General features: G+C 48.1%; 4 protein-coding genes across 4 annotated transcripts; 2 read left to right on the top strand and 2 right to left on the bottom strand.

Annotated features, from left to right (window-relative positions):
- Window positions 1–66: 66 nt before the first annotated feature.
- BT62DRAFT_931391 (uncharacterized protein) lies at window positions 67–646 on the top strand. Its single transcript, XM_043186116.1, has 3 exons — window positions 67–184; window positions 231–345; window positions 400–646. The coding sequence occupies exons 1-3, from the start codon at window positions 88–90 to the stop codon at window positions 446–448; spliced, it is 261 nt and encodes an 86-aa protein (XP_043040323.1). The 5' UTR covers window positions 67–87; the 3' UTR covers window positions 449–646.
- Window positions 647–660: 14 nt separating this feature from the next.
- BT62DRAFT_967583 (uncharacterized protein) lies at window positions 661–1,316 on the bottom strand (the record flags this gene model as incomplete). Its single annotated transcript, XM_043188870.1, has 3 exons — window positions 661–870; window positions 914–998; window positions 1,057–1,316. 3 exons carry the CDS (start codon window positions 1,314–1,316, stop codon window positions 661–663), a joined length of 555 nt encoding a protein of 184 aa, XP_043040324.1.
- A 115-nt stretch (window positions 1,317–1,431) lies between these two features.
- On the top strand, window positions 1,432–9,424 carry BT62DRAFT_1075579 (uncharacterized protein). The gene is made up of 9 exons (XM_043179128.1): window positions 1,432–1,607; window positions 1,660–2,498; window positions 2,548–3,014; window positions 3,073–3,193; window positions 3,246–3,383; window positions 3,435–3,635; window positions 3,689–6,145; window positions 6,195–6,346; window positions 6,399–9,424. Exons 1-9 carry the CDS (start codon window positions 1,577–1,579, stop codon window positions 9,256–9,258), a joined length of 7,266 nt encoding a protein of 2,421 aa, XP_043040325.1. The 5' UTR covers window positions 1,432–1,576; the 3' UTR covers window positions 9,259–9,424.
- BT62DRAFT_1075580 (DNA mismatch repair protein MutL) lies at window positions 9,318–12,251 on the bottom strand. Its single transcript, XM_043179129.1, has 13 exons — window positions 12,086–12,251; window positions 11,896–12,033; window positions 11,671–11,843; window positions 11,526–11,619; window positions 11,346–11,480; window positions 11,075–11,291; window positions 10,930–11,023; window positions 10,607–10,884; window positions 10,324–10,560; window positions 10,160–10,274; window positions 9,951–10,107; window positions 9,734–9,895; window positions 9,318–9,682 (listed from the first exon to the last, which is right to left on the bottom strand). Exons 1-13 carry the CDS (start codon window positions 12,203–12,205, stop codon window positions 9,413–9,415), a joined length of 2,190 nt encoding a protein of 729 aa, XP_043040326.1. The 5' UTR covers window positions 12,206–12,251; the 3' UTR covers window positions 9,318–9,412.
- Between the last annotated feature and the right edge of the window lie 1,552 nt (window positions 12,252–13,803).

Raw genomic sequence — 13,803 nt, forward strand, 5'->3', positions numbered from 1 at the left:
TGCTAGCCGTATATAAGTCGTTGAATAACCCGGTTGCAAGGGCAAAATCCCCATCACCTACCCCACAGATCAACGTCGTCAACTGATATGCGTCTCTCTCGAGTCTTTGCATTTCTTGCCACATCCCTGGCCCTTGCGCCCCAGGCCCATGCGGGTCCAATTGCATATGGTATCTGCCAAACTGGTGGGTGCTAATCCGACATCTGCGAACGCTGTCTGACGGTGTACAGGCTGTAATGGTATGGCCGTTGCTTGTTATGCGGCGGCCGGATTCACGTTTGGAACGGTCATCGCAGCGCCTGCTGCACCTGCAGCCATTCTTGCTTGTAATGCAGCGCTGGGGACGTGCGTGATTTCATGTTCACGATTAATCTTGCACTGACAGGGCCCCATGTACAGCTGTTCCACTGCATGTGCGACTGTAGCCCTTTTGGCCCCGACTCCATGAAGAATTGCATGACATTGAGGGTATAGTAAGGTACAAAGTTCGTTGAGCAATGAAGATACTACATATGTACCGTTCTATGATATATCCGAGTCTGAGTGTACACTGAGAAAGACAGGAAAAGCCTGTCTGAGTCACTAGCATCTGTCATTATCATTATCGTCATTACCAGCCCTCTGAGCCCGCGCCCACAGAGCTGTTCTATATAAGCCTGATCAGCTTAGGAGTGTCAGAGAAGAAGAAGAGCCCACTGTTTGGTCCTGTCGTTTGGCTTCGGAATACACAAAAATCAATATGAGAAACACCTCGTCTTTCGCAAGCCCTTCCCGTGTGAGCTCAAGTGTCGTCGGCGTAGCTTTTGAGAACAAATGCGGTCTAAAGGGAACAGCAAAAGTTCCGGCGACCTCGTCATTCGGCAGAATAGCCTATACAGCGACATGTAACCCTGGCGGACACAGTGAATAATACATCCAATACACGCACCTTCCAATCTTCATAGTTATACTTCAACGAGTACTCGGTTCTACCCTCATCCCATTTCCAGTATCTGCACCTGCAAAAGTGGTGACTTTTAAGAGACGGACTCGTCGCTGCTGATGCGAACGACTCACTTGCGAAAGGGCTTTCCTGCATGCCTCTTGACATCGGAGAATTTCTTCTTGTGTCCTAGTACTTCTATGATCCTATCTTGCCAGTGTATTGCCCCAACGGTGACTACGCCGCCTGGCCCTGGATTAGCATCTTGAAGAATGGTTACATGCCGGCCACGGAAGTTAAAGGTCGTCTTCAAGGTGTACAACACGGATTCATCTACAGAAGAGCGAATTCGAGCGTTCACGACGTTGTTCTTGTTGTCGAAGAAAGCCTCCATCTCGTACAGCGCATAGGGTGGGGTCAAAAGCCCAATAAATATACACATGGACCCATATTGAAGACGGAATTTGCATGTGTTTGCCAGTGGAGGCATCAACTGTAACCTGCAGAAAAGTTCTGAATTTCTTCCTTGTCTACTGTTGCGCTGCATTTGATATCGACTTGACGTCGCTTGACGCTGCCAGAGGCAGGACGGGAGGCTCTGCCGTGTAGGGAGGATTGGTATACCCGCAATCCACGACTGATTGACGACTGAGGATGTCCGAAGGAATTCAGATTACGATTCCAGGTGCGTTTGCTTGATCGTTACTCTGTTGGTTCTTTCCAGGAATTCTCGATAGACTTTGAGGATGACGACTACAACTCCTCTACAATTCCGTTCGGTCGGTCTGCTGGGAACCAATTTGGATTTGGAGGAGGATTTGGGGCGAGCACGAATGGTTCTGGCCAGGATTCACCTACGCTAATGACACCAACCGTGGACAACAGAAGCTACTTCAATGCCCATGCTAGAGGGGACTCTGTTACGTCTGTTGACTCCACGAATTCTGCTACTGCACGGTATCCCAACAGGTCCCAGACCTCATTTGTTCATTCGTCACATTCTTCCATTGCGGCTTCCAGCTCATCTAGTTTTCCTAAAAAGTCTTCCTTTGCTTCCTTGAGGAATGCTTTCAAGAGCGGTAAGAACACGGAGCTACCCCCCGTACCGTCTCTTGACTATCAGTCTAATTCTGTGTTGAAGAATGCTTTCAACCGCTCCGCCTCCTCCCTGAACAATGTTTCGCCGATGCCAACTTCTGCAAAGGGTCTACCACCAGCTATGAGCCCCCAGTTTGGTAGACCAGCTACCCCCGCTTCTTCCGAACCCAGATACATGCGCGGATTACCTTCTGCTAGGTCCAAAAGCCATTCCTATGCCAAGTCGTATCACTCTCAGTCCGGTTCCATATTCCATATATCTGATACTGGCAGCGATGGACATGGGCAGTTTTCATCCTCTCCTCCACCCGTGCCGCGATTTCCAAATGGTATGGTTCGCTCAGAGACGCCAGATTTTGAAGAAGACAAGGTTGTCATGGATCCTAAAACGCCTTCTGATTTTGCACTACATGCAGTCTTCATCCGGTTTGCTAGTCTGGCTGAAGGGAAAATTGATACGTTTCTACGCCAGATCTTGGTGCGTCATGATTACCTTGTAGTGTTTTTTGTTACTGAGTCAATCGTAGGAACGAGAACCTTTGCTGACCCATTTCATGGGACCTGGTGTTGATTCGGTATTCGATGGAATTCTAAATTCCTTGGGCAAGATTGCACAGAAGCATGCCAAACCTGTCGTAGACTCCGTCATGCGATGGCGAAAAAGTCAAGTGGAAAACGTGGGATCGGACATCATCAGGTTTCACATGGCGCAGTCTCCTCCAGGCGCTGTGCGCACTGTGCGCACAACGGACGTTCCTGCGCTCCTCAATGAGCGCAAGTCACTCGCAGCGATTTATATCATGTGCCGCGCTCTAGTCGCAGTGTTACAGTCATTACCAAAAGATGGGCTAGGAGAGGCTCTGGGCTATAGTCTGGAGAAGACCACTTTCGAACAGTTCAAGAAGCCAGACCTCAAACTTCTCTTGCAGTCTGCGAATCATCGTACTAATGCGGAATTATATGCGACTATGCTGGGATATTTGGCCAATGTCAGGTAAACAGTTGGTTATATTCGAGTTATGCTCAAAAACCGACCCCCTCTTCACGAAAAGGTTCGTGAGCATTACGGATCGGTTCCTTTCAGAACTTGGGCCGGTTGCTCAGGGTCAAATTACCAAAGATGACATGAAATTTGAGAATCTCGTTAGAGGTATCAAACACGTGCAATTGAAGGTAGATCTTTTTATTCTTCTCAAAAGGTTAGAGCTTCATAGAAATCCTCTAGGTCTGGCCTCCAGAGGCTTTTGAGGAAGGTGCCGAGTTTTTAGAGTCCTTCGCAAAGTCGTTTACCCACGCCCACGGTTTCAAATTAAAATCTGCCTTTGCTGAGACCCTGGTACAAATCTTGCATCCAATAGGAAAGGTGCGGCTAACTACAACTGAGCCAGAATTCGATCTCAAAATGTAATTGTAGACCGCTCAGGCCGAAACTAACAATCCCGTGTGGGCCAAGGCGATCGAGATTATCTATCCAAAAGCAAGAGAGATGATGTCAAAACCGCGGTATTGGAACGTGGCGTTTCCCCTGGTTATCACCAGTTTATGTGTTGCTCCAGAGAACTACTTCCGGAAGCATTGGGTGTCGTGCTTTGAATCAAGCTTATCCAAGCTCAAGGTACATGGTGAATTTCTTTCTATCTATCGTACACCTTCTAATTACCCTTGCAGGAGAAGTCTCTTAGAGTCCCAGTCATGAATGGTGTCATCCGCTTGATGTGGACGTACCTCTATCGATGCCAAGAATCTGCCTCGACGACTACCTCAAAGTTGGACCATTTGCTGAAGCACTTTTTCCCGCCTAATCGGCTTACCATTTTTCCTTCTCAGGATGACATGGACCCACTGATATACATCACCCACTTCGTCCTGTCGCGACATTTCGATTACGGGAGAGATCTCTGCTTTGACCTTCTCCAGGAATCTGCCATCTGTGCCGCTAATCTTTCCGGGGGGAATGTTGCAAATGTCATAGCCTTCGAACGAATGTCCGTTGCTATTCAGGCGATCTTGTTGTCCTTCAGGCTGGTCGAAAACGAAGCTTCTGCTCCCTCCTGGCCATCCAGCAGTGACTTCTTCTCCCCGGTCTCCGCCGAAGATTATGATTCATCATCTGAATGGCTTCCTTCCTCTGTTTTGTCCAGACCGTCGCTGCAAGACGTGTTTGATCGCCTCGGTTCGATCCTTGTCATTGTAGCGAAGTTCTGCTCTAATGCAGTTGGATCATTTTCCGTTCTCGATGATCAGTGGGTGTACACAGTGAATGCGTCGTACGAGGAACCTCACAACCTTGTTGTGAAGCGCCATCCGGAAGGTGTCCGTATTGCCTATCCCAACCACCTTCAGCCCCAGATCAGCACCTTGGCTGCGTGTTTTCAAACGTGGCCACGATTCCGACATTCTTCGATCTCTATCCCTGACGCGGTTGACATGCTCTTGCGCGGTGTCGTTCACATCGAGCCTATTTTGACTGAAATTGCGAGTGAAGCCGTGCGACGCTTCATGGCAGATCCTGTCCAAGCTCTCGTAGTTCTTGCAAGATACAACACGTTTCTTTTCAACCCTCCTCGCTCATTGCAAGATGGTATTGGGAATAAATTGCTGGTCGAGTCAGTTCAGCTGCTTTTTCTGTGGGAGGAAGTTGTTGAGAAATGGATTATCGATCTTATGCAATCGCCACGGGAGTCCTACGTCAAGGAAGAGAAAGCTATTTGGGCAAGGTGTCACGAACTCGAGGCGGGCGTTATGTTCTTATTGACGCATGAGGCCGTCGGTATCCACGATACTGGTGCGAAGATCGCACGGCTTTTGTCCCAGCTATCCGAAAAGCTGTGGCCTGAATCGTCAAACCATCCTGACGGTTTGATGTATTACATATCGTTGCTTTGTAAAAGCACGGACAACTCATATTTCACCGGCTACGACGAATTCCTTGACGAGGTTGACATTGATCGTCTACGGCAATGGGGGGAATCCAAGAGAACTGATAAGCTCTTGAGGGTGGCCGAAGGCAAGGCCGACAAAGACCGAAAGCTGTGGCGATTCATATACTCGACGTTCATGCACACCTGCGCCGATAACGCAGGACCAACTCTTGCGACGTTCCGGGACACCGTTGTATTTGCCGCTTCCCGATATCATTCCACCGTGTCACATCTAGCTGGGCTGACGGGGATAAACACGCGGGTTTCGCCTGGTCAGTCTAGGCCACCGGATGGCTTTCGCAAAGTCAAGGACAACAAAGCTGTCATTGACCAATGGTATCTCTGGGTCAAGATTCTTAGCTCGACAGCCACACTTTCCGAATCGTCCCGGCCAGCTCTTACACAGCTAGGTCGAGAGCACTCCCGAGCGCCGTCAGATGTTAGCTTTGAGCGCGAGCGTCTGACGACGACAAGGGGTTTATTTCGGTATCTGACACCGTTTTTAGACTCGGAGTATATCGCATTCCGTGATGCAGCCGTTCTTTGCATTAGTTCTTTCCCATCCAGCGCTTATTCTCAGCTTCTGGACGATTTGAGTCCTCTCGTAGGACGTCAAGTGTATGATGACCCTCGAGGCAAGGCAGGCATAGCAGTAGCGGTGGAACAGAACATGGGCATTCTCGCTGCGCGCTCCCCTAATGATACCAAGATGGGAGTTGTTTTTGGTGACAGAAGTCGTCGCCAGGAACGCCTGCATGCAGCTGTTGCTAGAATTTATTATCTGACTGCCCATTATCTGCCACAACAGCGGTCGACGGGAAGACAGGCCGCGCTAGCGAATGTGCTCAAATTTGTTCGTAACACTCAGTCTTTCCTGAGCACCCCAGAAAATCGAGACAGCCACAGTTTCCATCGACTACGTACTTATTTCTGCGGTATCGTCGAGAAGCTTTTTGATGGCCTTTCGACGCTGGAAGGCTCCGATAGGTTCATTCCAAGGAACACTCATCTTGCCCTATATAGGATGTGTGAGGAATGGTGTACCCTTGGCCCTCAACCTGAAGCAGTGAAGCAGCGCTTGGTCTCTATGCAAAGGGCTGCGGCGTTGGACTCTCAATCTGAGTGCGGCAGTACGATCGAGTCGTTTAAGAAGGAGTCGGAGCTCTTATCTTATGCAGCCGTCGGCGCATTAGCTTCGTTATGTGTATGTCTTGTCATCTCTTTTGATATGTGGTGCTGAATTTCTGTCTTAGCCTAAGGCTTTCTCTCCGCCTGGTGTTTCGTCTGGGTCACCGCTGGAGCGTTCATCATCGGAGAATCTCAAGCCTCTGACCGCAACTGCTGTCCTCGATCGGCTGAGCTCTATTCTTGCATCGGATCACATCCCATCGCAAGATCGCGGAAAGTGAGTTCTATCTGACAATAAGGAACTGCACTCTTAATGAAATCACTTCTAGGCGAGCATTGAAAGCGCTGCTTCTTGCAAACCCTAAAGAGTCCGCTCTGCTTGCTGAGTCAGTGAGACGAGCTCTGATTGGCACCGATGATAGCGAAACATGCAGTAGCCGCTTCTTCGAGGTCGTCGTGGACTTGATACATGATACGGATGCCCATGGCTTTACCTTTTCCCAGGTCGTGTGTCTAGGCCTGTCGAACCTCTGCCATCAGCGTATCGAGTTACGTCGACAAGCTTTCAGTATGCTCGAAGCAATTCATCGTCAAACATCTGACCTGCTCAGCATGTCACAATTGGAGGCAACGGTTGAAAGCTCGGCATCTGCCATGTACACTCACGCGCACGCTTTGGTATCAGAATTTCTAGCTGGAGCGCACCCCGAAGAGGCATTAAACATACTTTCGGAACTGGGAGCGTGGCTACCAAGTATGCCAGAGTCATCATCCACCATCATTCTCCTCCTCCTCCAAAGTCTGGAATTCTGGATTTCCAATATTCCTCTCATGACGGATGACAAAATTGGCTTACGCGAACATGGCCATTCAGCGCTCTACCATTTACTTTGCTTGACCTTACGATATGCAAATTCGCACACAGAGCAAATCATGGCTCTCTGGTCGAAGTTGGTAGAACATCCCCATGAAGCAAACGGCCATGCCACTGTTCGGTTTCTTGTGGAGCAGTCGCACAAAGTTGGAAGTATCGTCTTCGTCAGTTGCGCAGCAAACATTGTCGCGTGCATCTGCCAGACAGCCATCGGGAGGGCTATCTATGAAGATTTGTGTACGGTAATTGAACCGGTGCGGGTCATACCCACGATAGATCACAAATTAGCCTTTCCTACCGCCGATGACATGGAACTGTGGTCAGATCTGGATGCGTTGTTTGCAGATAAGCAACCGCGGCTGTCTTTGGGCGGTGCCCAGTTCGCGTGGCTTTTCCTTGCTGATGTCGCCCCGCAGCGGTGTTGGGAGCTTAGGGATCAGTTACCTGTCCTCCTCCATTCCATTTTGATCCACATTGACCATCGTACTCCCTTTGTGCGGCACAGAGCGCAGTATATGTTGTTCCAGATCCTGCGGTCATGGGCTCCCGGTTACGACGAGCTTCAGGATCGTTCCTTGCATGGGAATCGCGCCGCTATCAAAAAAGCCATCAGGAACATGGAGTTGGAGGCACCAACGAGATACTGGAGAGAGGAAGAGACGAGCCAAGAATGTGAACCCAAGATGAAGTGGTTATGTGACCGAGTCCTGGACGTTTTACAGCCTCTTTGTCCCGACATTAGAGAAACTTGGGGTACACTGGCTCTGGATTGGAGTACTCAATGTGCTTTTCGCCATTTCGCATTCCGATCCTTGCAGACCTTCAGAGCACTCATGCCACGCACCTCCATAGGAGACCTCGCCAATCTTCTGGGCCGGCTTTCTATGACCATAGCATCTCCTGACGATGGCATGCGATCATTCGCGTCAGAGATACTTCTCACATTCAATGCGCTTGCCGCTCACGAGAATTTCAACGTATCGTTGTTCCCGCAAATGTTCTGGTGTGCATGCGCTGCTCTCTCTACGACTCTTGAGAAAGAGTTTTCCAACGCTCTTTCCTTTGTTAGCACTCTCTTGAGCAGGGTCAATCTTGATGACCCAACCACATTGGAACTCTTCCTCAATCACCGACCGAAAGATTGGATTGGATCATCCGGTCTACAACCTGTATTGCTTGCTGGCTTACGTTCGTCGGCGACCAGTACGAAGACCGTGAAAATCCTCCAGACCATGGCCATGTTCAAAGACAGTACTCTAATTGATCCTACAGAGGGGCGTGTCCGTGATTTGTACACAGTTTCATTGCCCTGGTTTCTTCATGCCATGAGTTCTGATAAGGGCGTAATTGACGAGGATTTATCGCGCTTTGCCGAGAACATTGGAGAATTGGCGAAACAAGAGGGTCGACAAAGCATTGGAAAGATTATGTCGTCTTTTGCGAAAGGTCATTTCAGAACACGAGATGACTTTCTACGTCAATCGGTGTCTAGCTTGCGAGAGCACTACGGGGCTACTTACTGGACACAGATAGTGACCCTGCTTTTAGGATTGGTGTTGAATCAGGAACGATGGTTGCGTATTCATGCAATGCAAATCGTGAAAGTACTTTTTCAGCAAACCCGGAGTCCCGTTGAACGTCTCGGATCAGAGATGCTTATGCCCTTGCTGCGACTGTTGGAGACCGATCTCGCGCCACAAGCACTCGATGTCCTGGAGGAGCCTATGACTATGTCTGGAGGTCTGGCCGCAAAGCATGTATTGAGGATGAGCATGCATGCTCATAATCTTATGAAGGAGGACCAATCAGCAGCGATTGTTTTCGGAGTTCCGGAAGACTCCGGATGGTGTGTAGCCCAAGCTGACACCGTGCGTGAAACTTGTCGTGCCAATATGATGGGCGTTTTCGATACATGTTCAATGCCCTCACGACCATCTCGTATCGACTTCCAGCCAGAGGAGGTAGAAGGTCTCGTCACACGCAAACCTACGGAGGAAGATCTAGGCGGCCTTGTACAGAATCTGCACGATCTCACGACGTTCTTCCAAGACGAATCCTCACGCCCAACTCCCATGTCGGTACCCAATCGCAGATTAGAAGCCCGTGTGGCTGCTATTCTCGCAAAGTCAACCGCTCCCGAAGCAATTTCTGATGTACCTCCAACTCCTTTTGTTGATGTCTTCCGAGTCAGCGCAGTGGAAGGCTCAGATGACGGATCAGATGAGTTTTCTGACAGTGACGATGAAGCGGATGCTTTTATTTTCGATTCACCTAGTGTTTACCATAGCGTTCCAAATGGCTCTCGATATCATTAGTAGCATCATTTCACTGTATATTGCATACCTTTCTTACTTCACGCACATAGCATGTATTACAGGACATTACTGGCATTATTACATTACGCACTTTGGTTGGTTATTGACAATAATAGAATGTACTTTGTATTTTGCGTATAAAATATAGAACTATCTAACAACGCTCAAACACCTTGTAGAGATTAGGCAGATCAGCAATTTGAACCACGTCTCGTTCCAACAAAGATTTTGGGGCGATTAAATAGCGCCTCATTGCAGGGAAAAGGATGTGCTGGATCTGCCATCGTTCAGCCTTGTCTTGCGCCTCTTGCTCGTCCGTTTTTGTCGCGGCTGGGTCAAAGCATGGCGCTGGTCCAGGAACATAGAAATACGCTAATTCACGAAGGAAAGACTCGAAGCATTCCTTCTCGGCTGTCCAGTTCACCTATAAAATTTAGAAATTAATGTTAATCAAACCCCTGAAGGGGGTGCATACCTGCGGACCAAGGCGCATGAGAAAGTAGGGGACTTTGTCCAGATTGGGCGTGTAATCTCGAAGCAAAAGGGGCAGACTCTCAACCAAGCCGTCGGGTGATATATCAAGGGAAAAATACTCCGCTAACATATCTCGCCGTGTCACGAGAATATCGACTATCCGCTACGTTTGAGGGTTCAGTCAGCAATCATATCATATTTAAAAGTGATATACTGACATCAACAATCTGAGTTTTCGTCAATTTCGAATCCTCCGTTGTATCTTCTGCGTCTACGGCAATCTGTACCAGCTTTCGAAGAGGCGGCGGCGGTTCCAGCTTTAATTTAGCCATATCGCCGAATTGACGGAGCGCCAGCTGGAAAAATAGTTCTTCCCTGGAATCCCTACGATGAATATGAGAAGTAAATGAATGCATGAGTCACATACGCAAGAGCCGCATGGTTAACAAGATATAATTTAGTCGAGTGCTGGACTAGAGAAAGGCACCGGTTAAGATCGACAATACCAACAAATATGTGTTTCTCAAGAATTTCAGTGAGAACTTGGTCCAAGATCAGAAACTCTGCAAGCCAAGATAAGAAGACACGAACGTCGGTGTTTCCCTTTGCCCACACTATGTCTTAGATTCTGAACAGAAGTCAGAATACATTCCGATTCTTTAATCCCCCGCGTCTTTGTCATTCCCGGTGACAACACATTTTCAGCAGTACCAGAAGGGCCCTCTATTTGGCCGGGATTTATGATTGGGAACATTGAATCCAGAGTTCGATCCTGTAGGGACGTGCGAACTTTACTGTGAGAGTATGTCTTTTTCCGAGATTCTGCCTCTGATATAATTGTCAAATAATATGAACGATAAGAAGTACTTCTTACGAGTTGATGATAGTGCATTCTCCTCCGCTTCTTCAGTCTCTGGGTCAACTTCGCGTTCCTTTCCTTTGCCATTCTTAGAAATGACCTGATTATGGCTGTCCGATACTCCGCCGGTAAGCAGGGTTTGATATTCAAATACTCGTGAATGATTCTTCGCGGTAAGTGTTTGCAACAATGCATCGCAAATGCGTTCGACAATAGCTTCCTCATTCAGGAAATACACCTCTTTTTTTGTGGGATGCACGTTAACATCCACTGACCGCGGATCAATGGTTAAACTGGGATATGATAAGACCGGCAAGTGTAACTACAGAACAACGTACCTTAGATATATGAAAGGGAAAGACCCCTTGGGTAAGATGCCATTGTAAACACCCTCAAGTGCGCGTTTCATCCGAGATGATTCCACGAGTCGATCTAAAAAGGACATGAGCGGACCATGCCCACGGTAAAAAGTGTTACGCATACGGTTGATAAAAAGCAAGAACATAATTCTCTTCGCCTGATAGTTGGCATTTGTGAAGTGTGCTTCGGCAGACCAGGACTCTGAACCACCATCGTCATCGCTGTTTGAGACTTCAGAGTGAAGCAGCTCTTTGGAAATGGAGTGGCCATAGAGCATCCGTATGGCTCGAGGCGTTGAAGAAGAAGAGGGAGTTGATAAGTCCGGCGCGGCGGAGCCTGCCTATCTCGACACCGTCAGCGCACAAAGAACGATCGCTTGATGTGGTAATGATACCTTCTTGCAAACGAACGAAACGTTGGGGTTGTGAATAGCATACTTGGTTAACACGTCAAGGATCCGAGAATACTCCTCCGACGCACTTCGAAGGGCAGATAACCGAGTGGGCATATTGTAGAAGAGATCCTCTATCTAAAGACAGAGTTAGTTCAATCTGGAGAAGTAAGAAGTGCCTACGGTGATAGTGGTCCCATCATTTCCAGCACAAGGCTTAGGATCAGAAGTTTGCCCTGGATGCGTCTCTGCGAGTTTTCCGTCAGAATAGGAAGCTCTTTTCAGAAAGATTAGCCGTGTCGAGTATCTTGGATTTCGGGATCCTTACTTCCATGCACATGTCTCTGTCTTCGTCTTGGTCACGACGGTCAAATGAGCAACATGAGAAATGGAAGCGAGGGCTTCTCCCCGGAAGCCATACGTGGAAATCCTGGACAAGTCGGAAAAGGTAGACAGCTTGGACGTCGTGAACCGCTCCGCCAGAATCGGCAGGTCTGCTCTCTTCGGAAAGTGAGAAACAGGTAATCAGTTCTCCGGATGTAAATCAACGTACACGAATGCCGCACCCATTGTCTTGGATCTGTAGAAGCTTCATGCCACCGTCTTTCACCGTGACTCGTATTGACGTCGACCCCGCATCGAGACAGTTCTCTACCAGCTCCTTCAGGGCAGATGCTGGCCTATGAATTACCTGAAGACGATAGTTCAATCATATCGTACGTAGTCCGGCTGAAAAAGCGAACCTCTCCTGCAGCAATTCGATTTATCAACGATTCTTGCAGACGTCGAATAGGAAGCGGTCCATCAGGTTCATGAACAGCCTTCTCAAGCATTCTTCCGGTATCGATATTGGGAGTGGCCATAGGTCGTGATGCTAGTGGTGGTGAGTAATATGAAGTTGAATCGTCGTGGGAAGAATGGAGCGAATACGATCACGTGGCTTCCAGCAGCTTTGTATGCAAAACTAAATTAAGAGAATTACAGAAATCTGATGTAAACAATAATAGTTAGCTGAGAAATAAAATCCTATTCAAAGAGCAGACAGAGAGATCCCAGGACTTGTGCAAAAACGGCAACTAGTTACACCGGTTTTTCACATCGCTGCTTCATCGTGATGTTTGTCTTGCTGACAGCCTACCATTCCAACGTAATATTATGGAGGTCATGAGCAGGTGTAAATATAACACAATTCAAACTACTCGGAAGGCATGCCTTCATCCAGGTATTAGGCTCGGTATCAAGTTCAGACTTGATGTATCGAACCATTTAGTACTGTAGGCCTGAGTCAATCGACCCGGATAAGTGAATGCTGGAATAGGTGGATGGATAAGACGATGGGATAAAATGGACATTAGCGAAATACGACCGGGTCTCAGGTCTACCGTAGACACTTGCAAGATTCAATCCCTACCTCCTTCAATGGTCAACCGTTGATCTCAAAGTTATTCTGTGACGTCGGTCACTATAAGTGACAAAGCCTGTCAGCTTCAGCAGGTACCGTTTCATGCACAAGCGATCAGAAACTATTCCAGCGCTGCAGGCGCAACGAGCTGCAGAATGGAATCTCCCTAGGGAAGAAAAGTATACTTTAGGATCACCATTTCACAAAGAAGATCTCTGCACTGTTATATTAAATTTGTAGAAAATAAGTTATGCCCCAAGGGATGAAACACAGGATATTTCATAAATCTACAAGGAAATATTTCTCAACTGAATGTTCAAATAATTCATAAAAGCAAATGGCTCGAATCCGAAAGATAGAGCCGTTAAGATATTGACCATCCAGAATCAAACAATTAACGTTAATAGAATGAACTCTTGGGCTGTCTAAAAAGAAACTCACATTTTCTCCACTGCCCACTGCCTGCTCCCTGAAGCGAAACAGAGAGAATCTCCTAGAATAAGGCCATCCCTGAACCTGCCCAGTGGTTTCCTTACATCAGGCTAACAGGTGAGTGGATGGTTAGTATTGATAGTTCCGAGACCAAGACGACAGGACCATCGACAACAGCAGTTAGACTCCGCCACCCCTTCACCACCAAATCGAGCACGGTAGACGATGGTGCAAATGCTCTATCATCAGGGACTTACTCACATACGGGATCTTGCTGGTGTAACGGCATTCTTCGCGAAACGGAGTCTAGTAGATGTGGACGAAGAGCCAATGAATCTATGTCAAAAGTTAAGAAGCTTGAACGTTGAACCCGCCTGCTCTCGAAAGGGTGCTCACAGAGAAGAATATGGGCAAACCTGCCGTCAGCCATACATTCAACTCAATGACTCGCAACGCTCATATCAGGCGGGGAGCTCTCAGTCGCCCATATCCGGGATGTCCCTTTGTGAAGAATGAAATGAATTTCGAAACGAAATTGGAAAGCATATGCTACCAGATCATCGCGAAACGACTCGGCGTAACTGAGCAGGCAGCCACACAGGCGTAATTCGGCATCGAAATAGGCCG

The sequence above is a fragment of the Guyanagaster necrorhizus genome, assembly GCF_019112545.1.
Source record: "Guyanagaster necrorhizus MCA 3950 unplaced genomic scaffold BT62scaffold_11, whole genome shotgun sequence".
NCBI lineage: Eukaryota > Fungi > Basidiomycota > Agaricomycetes > Agaricales > Physalacriaceae > Guyanagaster > Guyanagaster necrorhizus.

Bases quoted from the DNA above. Each gene is read 5' to 3' on its own strand.
- BT62DRAFT_931391 (XM_043186116.1), top strand. From the start codon at position 88: ATGCGTCTCTCTCGAGTCTTTGCATTTCTTGCCACATCCCTGGCCCTT. The intron at 185-230 runs GTGGGTGCTAAT...GACGGTGTACAG, and splicing joins ATATGGTATCTGCCAAACTG to GCTGTAATGGTATGGCCGTT. The intron at 346-399 runs GTGCGTGATTTC...CCCCATGTACAG, and splicing joins TGTAATGCAGCGCTGGGGAC to CTGTTCCACTGCATGTGCGA.
- BT62DRAFT_1075579 (XM_043179128.1), top strand. From the start codon at position 1,577: ATGTCCGAAGGAATTCAGATTACGATTCCAG. The intron at 2,499-2,547 runs GTGCGTCATGAT...AGTCAATCGTAG, and splicing joins CGTTTCTACGCCAGATCTTG to GAACGAGAACCTTTGCTGAC. The intron at 3,636-3,688 runs GTACATGGTGAA...TTACCCTTGCAG, and splicing joins CAAGCTTATCCAAGCTCAAG to GAGAAGTCTCTTAGAGTCCC.
- BT62DRAFT_1075580 (XM_043179129.1), bottom strand. From the start codon at position 12,205: ATGGCCACTCCCAATATCGATACCGGAAGAATGCTTGAGAAGGCTGTT. The intron at 11,844-11,895 runs GTACGTTGATTT...CACTTTCCGAAG, and splicing joins ACAATGGGTGCGGCATTCGT to AGAGCAGACCTGCCGATTCT. The intron at 9,896-9,950 runs GTCAGTATATCA...CCTCAAACGTAG, and splicing joins CGAAAACTCAGATTGTTGAT to CGGATAGTCGATATTCTCGT.